The following is a 12405-nucleotide window of genomic DNA, read 5'->3' as shown; positions in this document are numbered from 1 at the left end:
ACACTACAAGCTCAAAATGCATATAGAAAACCGCAAGAATTTCGTGAATCAAGGTTTGTACGATAAATTTTTTTTTTTTTTTTTTTTTGAGAAAGCAGTGTAAGAGCCAACTCAACGGATAAATAATCTGGTAATGTTTCGTTTATTCAAATTTGAGTCCCCTAATTTATCATGGATCATAAAATTTGTATCCTATATTTACCAGTTTAACTGTAAATATACACATGATAAGGTTTGCTTTAGTACTAGGCAAGAAGAGGAATGTGGGCCCTGCTTAACTCTCACCGTGTAGCTCTCAAATAGCTGTAATGGATGCCGAAGGTTCAGTTCCATGTCTGCTACTACTCCCTTTAACAACACCTGTGTTCCAAACAATGGTCTCATTTTCACAAATCACAATCGCAAAAATAGAGAGAGAAATATGTTGTGGCATTGATGCAGTGGATTATAGATAGAGGAATCAAAGTACCACAACTCAACTCCCCACTCACAGCAATTGCATTAAGCAATTGTGTTCAATAGTGGGTAATGACACCAGAGCCAGTATAATACACACAACCCACCACCCATCACCTCTCTCTCTCTCTCTCTCTCTCTCTATCTCTCTCTCTCTATAAAGTTGTGAATGTTCACAAGGTTGAAGAACACTAATGGGAGCTCTAATTCTGAGGAAGGTGTTTGATAAAGTTTCTGGCTTTGTTACTTTTCCATGGAGAAGAAGCAGTACTAACAGTGCTGCTACTAGCCCAGAAGGCCAGGGGAGAAGAATCTTTCACAGAGATGTTGAAAGAGACCAGTTTCAGTATGCAAATGCTCATTGTCTTTCATCATATTACAGTGTCTTTGTGGCTCGCCTTGCGATCATGGTTAGTATGATTTCAAGCACAGAACTTTTAATTGGGTTTGGCAAAAGATGAGGACCACATGCTGCTTGTATTGATTCAATGGTTAAATTTCATACCCTTTTCAGTGGTTGTAAAAGTTTGATCAGTAGAATGAACATTAGTGATTTTTGTGCAGGTTATGCTGGCTATTCTAATTGGACTGTTAACTATACTGACATGGCATTTCACAAGAATATACACAGCAAAATCACTGAGCAACTTAGCTTATGGGCTTCGTTATGAGCTTCTGCAACGCCCCGTTTTGCGGATGTGGAACATCTTGAATTCAACAGCAGAGATAACAACAGCACAGGTGAAGCTTTCGGAGTATGTGATCAGAAAGTACAGCAACCCTTCTACTCAAGCAGAACAAGTTGAGGTTGATTCTTATTCCATTAGTAATGTTTGTCAATGTATGATTTTAGATTGTTATGCATTGTTCTTTGTTTAATGCTTTTGCACTGCTCTTATCAGCTCTATGAATCGATGAGGGCTATGACATGGGCAATGTTTGCAAGTCGAAAAGCTCTCAGTGCAATTACTATCAATTACAGAAATGGTTTTGTCCAGGCATTCCATAGAGATCACAGGAGTAACAACTCGTTTTACATCTACTCTGATCTTGCAAACTATTCAATCACTTCCACCGGGGCTTATGATGCTGATATGTTCTCAACACGTGAGGCGTGGAATGATCAGTCCATACATGGCAACACTTCGGCAAAGTGGTTCCGCGAACCACTTGATCCTGTCACTGGTGAGAAGATAGGTAAAGCAATCCAAATTCAGCCAGATGATCTGATCAACATAGCAGGCCTTTCACAAGTACCAGATGGTGTGGCCACTTGGCACGTGGCGGTCAGCAAGTACTCGGATTCACCATTGCTTTCAGCAGCACTGCCAGTTTCGGATCCTTCCAATAAAAGCATAGTGGCTGTGGTGGGTGTTACCACAGCACTGTATAGTGTTGGACAGCTGATGAAAGAACTTGTTGAGTTTCACAGTGGACATATTTATTTGACGTCTCAAGAAGGTTACTTACTTTCTACTTCTACGAATGCTCCTCTTTTGACAAATACTACAAAAGCCCCGAAGCTTATGATGGCTACGGATTCGGAGGATCACATAATACGAATGGGAGCTGAGTGGTTACAAAGAGCATATGGCAACAAGTTTCCTCCTAAAGATAAGGAGGTTCATGTTGAAAATGCCAGGCTGGGAGATGAGGAGTATTACATCGACTCGTTTTTTCTGAAGCTAAAGAGACTTCCTCTGGTAAGTTTGACCATATTATTTGACAATACCCTTCCCTAGGTTTTGAAAAAGTTGCTTGACAATTGAATTGTATGACTTTACCAATCTTTCAGTTGGATTGTACTAGCTATCTTAGCTGCTAGCAAGAATTTAACTTGAGTTGTACTTTGTGCAGGTAGGGGTTATCATCATTCCAAGAAAATATATAATGGGGAAGGTGGATGAGAGAGCCTTCAAAACTTTGGTGATCTTGATATCTGCATCATTTTGTATCCTAGTCACTGGATGTGTCTGCATTTTCATACTGACAAATGGAGTATCAAAGGAAATGAAACTAAGAGCAGAGCTGATAAGTCATCTTGATGCAAGGAGACGGGCAGAGGCATCTAGCAACTATAAAAGCCAATTTCTAGCAAACATGAGGTAGATGATTCAACATTTTGACCCAATAATTGTATATTCTTTGATAATATGATGTATAATCTCTCTATACTAGTCTAGAGAGACTTAAATTCATGCCTTTATTGTATTTCCTACTGACCAAAGTCTACGTCGCTTTGTTGCATTGCAGTCATGAATTAAGGACACCGATGGCTGCGGTTATTGGGTTACTTGACATTCTAATTAGTGATGACTGCCTTACAAATGAACAGTACTCCACAGTCACTCAAATTAGAAAATGCTCAACAGCTCTACTTCGGCTTCTTAACAATATACTGGATCTGAGCAAGGTGAGATATAAAGGAAAGCTTATGAGATTTCCATTTTCTTTTTCGGTCAGACTGGCATGAAAATTTAAGATCAATGAAATCATGTTGATACATTCTATACAGGTTGAATCTGGAAAACTGGTGCTGGAAGAAGCTGAGTTTGATTTGGGAAGAGAACTTGAAGGGCTATTTGATATGTTCTCTGTGCAGTGCATCAACCACAATGTAGACACTGTTTTAGATCTTTCTGGTATGAATATAATTTTTATAGGCGCAAAAGAACTAATCTGAACAGAAATGTTTACTAATTGATTAGTAAATCCACTTTTTTTCACTCAAACATTTTGATGCATGATTCAGATGATATGCCAAGACTAGTTCGAGGAGACTCTGCAAGAGTTGTTCAAATATTTGCTAATCTAATTAGCAATTCCATCAAGTTCACTACATGTAAGTACAACTTTCTTACAAATGACTTTGCTAGCTCTGCTTTTTCATAACGTTGTAATGACATATGTTTCCAGCTGGTCACATAATACTCAGAGGATCGTGTGAGAACTTGAACTCTTCTGGTGATACCAGGAGAATCAGTCCCGATCAGAAAAGTTTATGGTCTTCACATAAGGCAAAGTTGAAGCCAGGGAACTATGCAAAGAAGGCTCCCAGGAAAGACAACAAAATGATTCTTTGGTTTGAAGTTGATGACACTGGTTGTGGTATGCACCTCAGAACTGATCGAATTAAGCTGCATGGAAAAAAACTGTACCATTCATTATTTTTATCATATTTTACAGGAATTGATGCTAGTAAATGGGAGTCTGTCTTTGAAAGCTTTGAGCAAGCTGATCCCTCAACAACTCGAACGTGAGTATCAATACATAACAAGATAATATGTTCCATACTTGGATGGATCCTAATTGATTCCATCAACTTCTCTCGTTTAGCATAACTTATTATGAGGCATGCTCAACACTGTACCCCTTTCAGGCATGGTGGCACTGGTCTTGGGCTATGCATTGTGCGGACATTGGTAAGTTTAGTGAGTTAAGTATATAGAAGCATCAGGAATGTCAAAGCATATCCTGAATTCCTGATGCATAATCACATGCCACGCACACCTACATAGCTACACAAAGATAATCCGAATTTTAACATTTGAATGATCACGATAAGGTGCATGTTTAAAAAATATGTGAAATGTTAATAACGATTATACTGGTGATCGATGACAGGTTAACAAGATGGGTGGAGAAATTAAGGTTGTAAAGAAGGATGGGCCAGGAACTTTAATGCAGTTGTACTTGGTTCTGAATACACCTGCAGATGGCACAGAGCAATATTGTCAAGTAGATTTTGCAAAGCACGGTGTGGTGGTAAGTAAATTTGTTTATTTCAAGATCCAGGTATCACAGAGTAGAAGCTTAACCAAATCCTGACTTAGCTGAACATAGTCATGAACAGTTACATGTTATTCTTAGATCACATTGCTGAATATGAATGCAGGTGGTGCTTGCACTACATGGCAGCATGGGTAGATTGATTATGTCCCAGTGGTTATGTAAAAATGGAGTTTTCACATTGGCAACATCCGAGTGGAATGAGCTGGCACAAATTCTTAGGGAACTCTTTAAAGGCAGAAATTCAGATCGTAATAGCAGCCCTGAAGCACATCAATCACTAAATGAATCTTTGAAAGCTGATATACGAAGTATACATGATATAAGGAACCCAGTTTTTGTCATGGTTGTCGATATAGGAGTGCTTGACTTAAGCACAGATATATGGAAGGAACAGCTCAATTTTCTTGACAAATACTCCGGGAAAGCAACGTTTGCATGGATGCTGAATCATGATACCTCCAATGCCATAAAGATGGAGCTTCGCAGAAGAGGGAATGTATTGATGGTTAACAAACCTCTATACAAAGCAAAAATGGCTCACATTTTGGAAGCTGTCATAAAAGAGAGAAATCTTGAAACACATGAATGCCTTGAGATTGATTCTACTCACTTTGACGTTGGCTGCAGCTCAGATGAATCTGATAAAGGTGAAAAGAACAACTCCAGTTCCAAAAGTTCATTTCATATTGGAGAAAGACGAAGAGACAAGATTGCGAAAAATTGTTCCTCACAGTACCAGACTATTAACAGCTGCTTAGTCGAACTCACAGAGGTACTCCCAAAGGACAATAATTCAAGGAAAGAAGATGCAGAACCCAGATTAATGAGCACCATTCAAGCATCCCATGATACACAACCTCAATGTGAAGATTCAAAACTTAAAGAGCAACAATCGGTCACCAGGAGTCCTAAAGAGAACGGTAACGCATATACAAGGAAACCAGTGAATCAACCAAAGTCTCTTCAAGGCCTACGCATACTGCTCGCGGAAGACACACCAGTGCTGCAGAGAGTTGCAAGTATAATGCTAGAAAAGATGGGAGCTACAGTAATTGCTGTGGCCGATGGACTGCAGGCAGTAGATGCTTTGAGTTGTATGCTTAATGCAGAAAATTGTAGACAGGACGTGAAAGATGGACAGGAAAATGAAACTTTGGTTCCGCGTCCATATGACTTGGTCCTAATGGATTGCCAGGTAAGAAGTAGTAGAAAGTTCATGTTTTGCTAAATAAGTTCATATGCATATAGCACATTGCACCTCTGACATGAAATTTGATAAACTTGTGTGTTTCTGTGATCAGATGCCAAAGATGGATGGTTATGAAGCAACAAAAGCAATCAGGAAATCCGAAGAGGGAACCAGTTTACACATTCCGATAGTTGCTCTAACAGCTCATGCAATGTCATCAGATGAAGCGAAATGCTTGGAGGTGGGGATGGATGCTTATCTAACAAAGCCAATTGATTACAAGTTGATGGTGTCTACCATTCTCTCACTCACTAAAATAACAGCAGCCTGACTTTCAACATCAAGGAAACCTAAGTAAACAATCTGCTTAGCAAGCCTTGCACTGTAAAACTAGACAATGGAACTCGGAGAATACTAATTGTACATAAGAGATGTATATCCACTTTTCCTCTATATTATGCAGAATAAAATGTCACATTCCCTAATAGCTTATCTGAACTTCTTGTGCTTTGCTAGTTTAGTTCCGCCCTTAATGAAGAGTTAATATGTTACTTTCGAGTTAATATATTACTTTCAAATGCCTAGATGAAGAGACCGATGAAGAGATCCTTTGTGGGTTCTTAAATGAAATTTAGCAGACTTTCTATCTTGGTTCTTTAGTTATTTTGGATAACATGTTTAGTTTTTTATTAATTTTTAACAGCTGCACTAGATTCCTTAGTAGTTTTTTTTTTTTTGAAAGAAGGTCATGTGCAGCCGCCCTCGAGCCTTGATTAATGAAACTGCCGAATACAAAGGGGAACATTGAGCCTAAACCCTGATTACAATAAACATCTAGAGAACATCCTGAAATAATATCAGGAAACTCTAAAAAATACTTGTATTCTAACAAGCACCAATTAACAAAGAGTGCTCTATTGGCTACTCCATTTGATTTGACATAACGCTAACATACTAGAAAGATAACTAGAATACAACGAAACATAATTGACCAAAATCACAGTTTTGCTACTATGTTGCAGCCGGAAAATAAATCAGACGACACTTAACTTTTAGCTTTCTATTTTAACTTTTAGCTAGTTCAATCCTAAATATGTTTCATAAAAATGCTCGCTCTTTCTCACTCCACAGCAATCCTAAGGTCGCAATCGGCTTTGTTTGGCTGCGGTGGCGTCGCAAACTTTCTAACTCTCGACAGAGAGGCTTCTCAGCTGCATAGTGGCTCTGTACTTTGGATTTGGAAGGGTGGCATCACTTCTCTTCTCCCCTCCTTGTTGGCGACAACGATTGGCTTCGGCGGTGTCCCTTAAACCTATGTTTGGATCGGGTAAGTCTTCTGCGTGGACTTACTCCTCAGATGACAGTCATCTTGGCTGCGATGGCACGAGACTCCTCGGCGGTGATAGGCAGTGCAGGGACTTTCATTGTTAGGGGGTTTGGTTTGACTGTTTTGTTGGTGACAGAGGCTTGGCCACTGCTTCGTGCAAGGCCGATTCCAAGCTTTTCTGCCGGCAGAGGTGAAGGCAGTTCACTGACGGCAGCTCGCTGTGATGGTGTCGTTGCCTTTGCAATGACGGCAACATTGTGGAGGAGGTTCTCTTCTCCTCTAGGTTTGGCTCTCATTGTGTTAATTGGGCATAGTATGATGGGATCAACTACTGTTCATTCCTGACTTCCCCTGTTTTGGTCCATTATTTTAGACTAGCTTTAGCTCATGAACTGGACACGTTTTGAGTCTAGCTTGAATGGTTGACAGCTGGTTCAGATTATAACATTTTTGTAAAGACTATATATGTTATGATGGGAACCCTGTTAAGGGTATGAATGAAAAATGCTGTTTCTTTAATTTTCCTCTGTTTCTTCTTGCTTTTGGTAAGCTGTCTCTACCAACTGGTATCAGAGCATGGCTCGGACTGTGCAAGCCTCCGCTCCCTCCTCCACCCCAGTCACAACCGCCTTTGTTCCACCACCACCCCCTCCACCATTTACCCACATAGCTTCTTCATCTTATCCAACAAATGATGAGTCAGAACCTTTACACAGGGCTGAATTTCACAATTCCTTGGCTCTTCTTCAAGAAGAATTTCACCAAGCTATTGATGCAGTCAACCATAACCATTCCTCATTTCAAAATCGCATTACTGCCCAACTTGCAGCTTTGCAAAGCACTATGGTGCAAGGTTTTACTCGACAACACCAACCCATAGATTCTGCACCTCCCTCCACTCCAACTTCCACACCATCGTTTTCCATACTTCCTCCACCTCATACACCAGCCAACATCCCATCTATCACTTTTGGTTCCATTTCAACACCTACCACTGCCTGGCAAGGTTTGAACTCTTCTACTCAATTTCCACCCATCATCTCCGAGATATCTGCGATCACACAATCCTCTCCGCATACACCTCCTCCATTGCAGTCTGCACCACCACAATACTCCACCATCACATCATTCCCACAACCCTCATGGCCACCCCACACAACCAACATACCATTCTCCACTACCCTGACCATTCCTCGAAACCAAGTCAACACCACATACCCATTTGATCCTCAATTCTACAGACCCCCTAAAGTTGATTTACCTCGATTTACAGGAGATGATGCCGTGGGCTGGATTTTGATGGCAGAGAGGTACTTAAGAACCCAGCGAATACCACCGTCAGAAAAAATGGCCATCGCTGCTTCCCATTTCGGAGCAGACGCTTGTTATTGGATGACTTCATTGGAACAACGACATCCTCTAATCACTTGGGAGCAGTTTGTGCCAGCCTTCTTGGCCCATTTCGGCGCTGGTGCAAACCATGACTTCAAAATAGCTTTGTCACACTTGCAGCAGACCTCCACGGTAGAACTGTTCATCACAGCCTTCACCAAATTGTCCTGCAGAGTACCGGATTGGAGCAACGATCATCTCCTTCCCATGTTTTTGGGCGGCCTGAAACCGGCACTCCTGCACGACGTCATGGCTTTCAACCCGCTCACATTGGCGGAGGCACAACGCTTAGCACGGTGCTGCGAGGCTAAAATGTCAGATTATCAAGCGGTCTCCGACCTCCGTACAACCCGAGCTCCAAAGCCCACTTATTGGTCCCATTTCTCATGTTACAATAGCACCACACCATATTCAACCACTCCCTCCATCCATCACCGTCCACACAATCCATTATCACCAACCACTTCTAACCAAACCTCTATAATACACCATACCCCAATCAACAAACCCACACCCACTCGCCATCATCGTATCCTATCAACCTCAGAACAACGTGAGAGAAGAGCGAAAGGACTATGCTTTAACTGTGATGAACAGTACACACCCACCCACTCCTGCAAACAGCCATTCCTAGCCATATTGGAAGCACCTACCCCCATACCCACTGAGGATCTTTCTGACACACCAGATTTCCAAGATTGCCCACCCACTCTTGAGGAACCCATACCCGAAACAGAGGAAGCTTACCCACTTTTGGCTATTACCCATACCGCAATTGGCGAAATGATGCGACTGATTGGATCAATTGATAATCAACCCATCAAAGTATTCATCGATTGCGGGTCCGCAAGCAACTTCATCCATCCTAAGATTGCTCAACAACTCCAATTGAAGATATCCAAGGCAGCTGGCATCCGATTCCACTCAGCTTCTGGGGAGCCTCTGCACCCGTCGGGCATGGTTCACGATGTGAGTGTTTCAATCCAACAGTATTCCTTCACGAGCTCTTTCCTTCTCTTACCTGTTACAGGATGTGATTTGGTGTTGGGAGCTCAATGGCTCAACACGTTGGGTTTAATAGCATGGCACTTCCAAGAAAAGATCATGGGTTTTTTTACGGAGGGGCAGTTCCATGTGCTCAAAGGCCTTACCACCACTCATCAGTCAACCCACACTCACGACCTCTTTGCCCTAATTCCATCTACTCAGTGGGACTCAAAGGCCCAAACTCTGATCCCAACCAACCCACCTCAATCCGAGCCCCACACCCCCCAAATTCAGGCCTTACTTGACTCCTTCCAAGATATATTTTCCCAACCCATAAATTTACCACCAGCCCGACCCATTGATCATCGCATTTCGCTCCTTCCTAATACCAATCCCATCAATGTCCGCCCTTACCGTTACCCGCATTCTCAAAAGGCCGAGCTTGAGAAACAAGTAGCCGACATGTTGTCTAGTGCGTTGATCCGGCCTAGCTCTAGCCCATTTTCTTCACCGGTGCTTTTGGTCAAAAAGAAGGAGGGCACATGGAGGTTTTGTGTCGACTACCGCTCTTTAAATGCGGCAACGGTCAAGGATCGCTTCCCCATCCCGGTTGTCGATGAATTATTGGATGAGTTACATGGTGCCACTTATTTTACAAAACTCGACCTAAGATCCGGCTACCACCAAGTGAGGATGGCAGAAGAAGACATTCCTAAAACAGCTTTTCGAACTCATGAAGGTCACTTTGAGTTTGTTGTGATGCCATTCGGCCTTACAAATGCTCCATCCACTTTCCAAGCCTTAATGAATCAAATCTTCAAGCCATTCTTACGCAAGAGTGTGTTGGTTTTTTTCGACGACATCTTGGTATATAGCAAAGACTTGCAATCTCATGTGATGCACCTTAAAGAAGTTTTTACCTTACTTCGGTCCAATCTGCTAAAGCTCAAAATGTCCAAGTGTCGAATTGCTACAGCCCAAGTGGATTATTTGGGGCATGTGATTTCATCTTTGGGTGTTGCTGTTGACCCAACAAAAGTCCACGCCATACAGGCCTGGCCCAAACCCACAACCCTAAAAGGATTGCGCGGCTTCCTCGGAATCACAGGCTACTATCGCCGATTCATTCACCATTACTGCATCACAGCCAAACCTCTTACAGAGATGCTCAAGACCGACAAGTTCATATGGACACCGGCTTCGCACTCGGCATTCGATGAATTGAAGCATGCTCTTATGACAGCTCCGGTATTAGCTTTGCCGGATTTCTCTATCCCATTCACTGTCGAAACAGATGCTTGCGGTTTGGGTATAGGTGTTGTCCTCTCTCAACGCAAACATCTGATTGCATTCTTGAGTAAGCCTCTATCTCCTCGCAATCAGGTTCTATCTGTATATGATAAAGAAATGTTTGCAGTCATGCATGCCATCGACAAATGGCGCCCTTACCTCTTGGGCAATCAGTTCACCATCATCACCGATCACCGCACACTCAAGCATCTCTTGGACCAGCGGATTTCAACCCCTTCCCAGCACAAATGGCTTGCCAAACTAATGGGCTATCAGTACACAATTGAATATCGACCGGGCAAATTGAATACGGTACCCGATTTACTATCTCGACGCCATGAAATGTGTTAAATTCAAACCATCTCAGCCCCACTGTTTGAAGGTTTAGCTCACATCACTCAAGCATGTCTTCGAGATAGAGATGCGTTGACCATCATCTCTCAGTTACAACAAGGCCTTCCCAGCAAAACGGGGTTTACTTTGCACAACACACATCTGCTATACAAAGGCAAATTCTTTGTTCCTTCATCCTCGGATTGGCGCACTAAGTTGTTGTATGAGTTTCATTCCTCTCTCCAAGCTGGTCATTCGGGCTTTTTACGCACATACCATCGTCTCTCTCGCAACTTTGCATGGCCAGGTATGCGCAAAGAAATCAAGCTGTTCATAGCAGAATGTGATCAATGTCAAAGGCAAAAGTACGAGACTATCAATCCTCCAGGTATGTTTCTGCCCATTCCTGATAATACTTGGTTAGACATTTCAATGGATTTCGTGGACGGATTACCACTATCTCAAGGCCACAATGCAGTGCTGGTTGTTGTCGACCGGTTATCCAAATATGGTCACTTTATTCCAGTGTCTCATCCCTATACAGCCACTCACATTGCAGAAGCTTTCATGAAAGAAGTGTTTAGACTTCATGGAATGCCAAAGTCAATCGTAAGTGATCGAGACCCCATATTCATCAGCCATTTTTGGGAGGCATTCTTTAAATTGCATGGCACCACATTATGCCGAAGCTCAGCCTATCATCCCCAAACGGATGGCCAAACGGAGGTAGTAAACCGGTCTCTCGAACACTACCTAAGATGTTTCGCAACTGATAAGCCGGCTTCCTGGAGCTCCTTGTTACATTGGGCAGAGTGGTGGTATAACTCCACCTACCACTCCACCATAAAGATGACCCCATTTCAGGTTGTGTACGGCACACCACCACCAGCAATTTCATCCTATCTTCCCGGTTCTACCTCCGTCAACGCTGTGGATTGCGCTCTGAAGAATCGGGATGCTCTGCTCCAATTGCTGAAAATCCACATGAATCAAGCTCAGAACCGTATGAAGCAGCAAGCGGACCGCCACCGTACTGAAAGAGAATTCGCTGCAGGGGATTGGGTATTCTTGAAGCTCCATCCTTATAGACAGCATTCCTTGCTCAAGCATCCTTCCCATAAACTCTCTCCTAGATTTTATGGTCCTTTTCTCATCCAAGCAAAAGTCGGTAAAGTTGCTTATCGCCTGTCACTTCCTACCTCTTGCCGCCTTCATCCGGTTTTTCATGTTTCCCTCCTCAAGAAGAGAATTGGAGAAGGAACTCCTCTCACAGCCACACTGCCAGAATTTGATGATCAAGGGGAGTTGCTATGGCGTCCGGAGCGTGTGTTAGACATGGCTGTGATTAAGAAAAAGAAACGCAACACTACGCAATGGCTCATTCAATGGCACGGCCTCCCTGCTGTGGACGCTACTTGGGAGGACGCCCATACCATCAAGGCACGATTCCCCACCTTTGGTGCCTGAGGTCAGGCCCCTTCTCAAGGGGGGAGGAATTGATGGGATCAACTACTGTTCATTCCTGACTTCCCCTGTTTTGGTCCATTATTTTAGACTAGCTTTAGCTCATGAACTGGACACGTTTTGAGTCTAGCTTGAATGGTTGACAGCTGGTTCAGATTATAACATTTTTGTAAAG

The 12405-nt window shown here is 42.7% G+C and overlaps 1 protein-coding gene across 1 annotated transcript; it reads left to right on the top strand.

The window, feature by feature from the left end:
- Window positions 1–282: 282 nt before the first annotated feature.
- On the top strand, window positions 283–5922 carry LOC112188191 (histidine kinase 1). The gene is made up of 13 exons (XM_024327259.2): window positions 283–866; window positions 1021–1263; window positions 1359–2159; window positions 2314–2561; window positions 2710–2869; window positions 2972–3098; window positions 3209–3298; window positions 3373–3564; window positions 3643–3712; window positions 3836–3878; window positions 4081–4221; window positions 4352–5443; window positions 5550–5922. Exons 1-13 carry the CDS (start codon window positions 651–653, stop codon window positions 5766–5768), a joined length of 3642 nt encoding a protein of 1213 aa, XP_024183027.1. The 5' UTR covers window positions 283–650; the 3' UTR covers window positions 5769–5922.
- Window positions 5923–12405: the final 6483 nt, after the last annotated feature.

The sequence above is a fragment of the Rosa chinensis genome, chromosome 2 (genome assembly GCF_002994745.2).
Source record: "Rosa chinensis cultivar Old Blush chromosome 2, RchiOBHm-V2, whole genome shotgun sequence".
Classification (NCBI taxonomy): Eukaryota; Viridiplantae; Streptophyta; class Magnoliopsida; order Rosales; family Rosaceae; genus Rosa; species Rosa chinensis.
The sequence above is the reverse complement of the archived record's forward strand: the minus strand, read 5'-3'. Positions and strand labels throughout refer to the sequence as shown.

What these genes read in the sequence shown, in the direction of transcription:
- LOC112188191 (XM_024327259.2), top strand. Translation starts at nt 651, where the DNA reads ATGGGAGCTCTAATTCTGAGGAAGGTGTTTGATAAAGTTTCTGGCTTT. An exon ending in ATATACTGGATCTGAGCAAG is followed by an intron (nt 2,870 to 2,971) that starts GTGAGATATAAA and finishes CATTCTATACAG; the next exon opens with GTTGAATCTGGAAAACTGGT. An exon ending in GATCCCTCAACAACTCGAAC is followed by an intron (nt 3,713 to 3,835) that starts GTGAGTATCAAT and finishes TACCCCTTTCAG; the next exon opens with GCATGGTGGCACTGGTCTTG.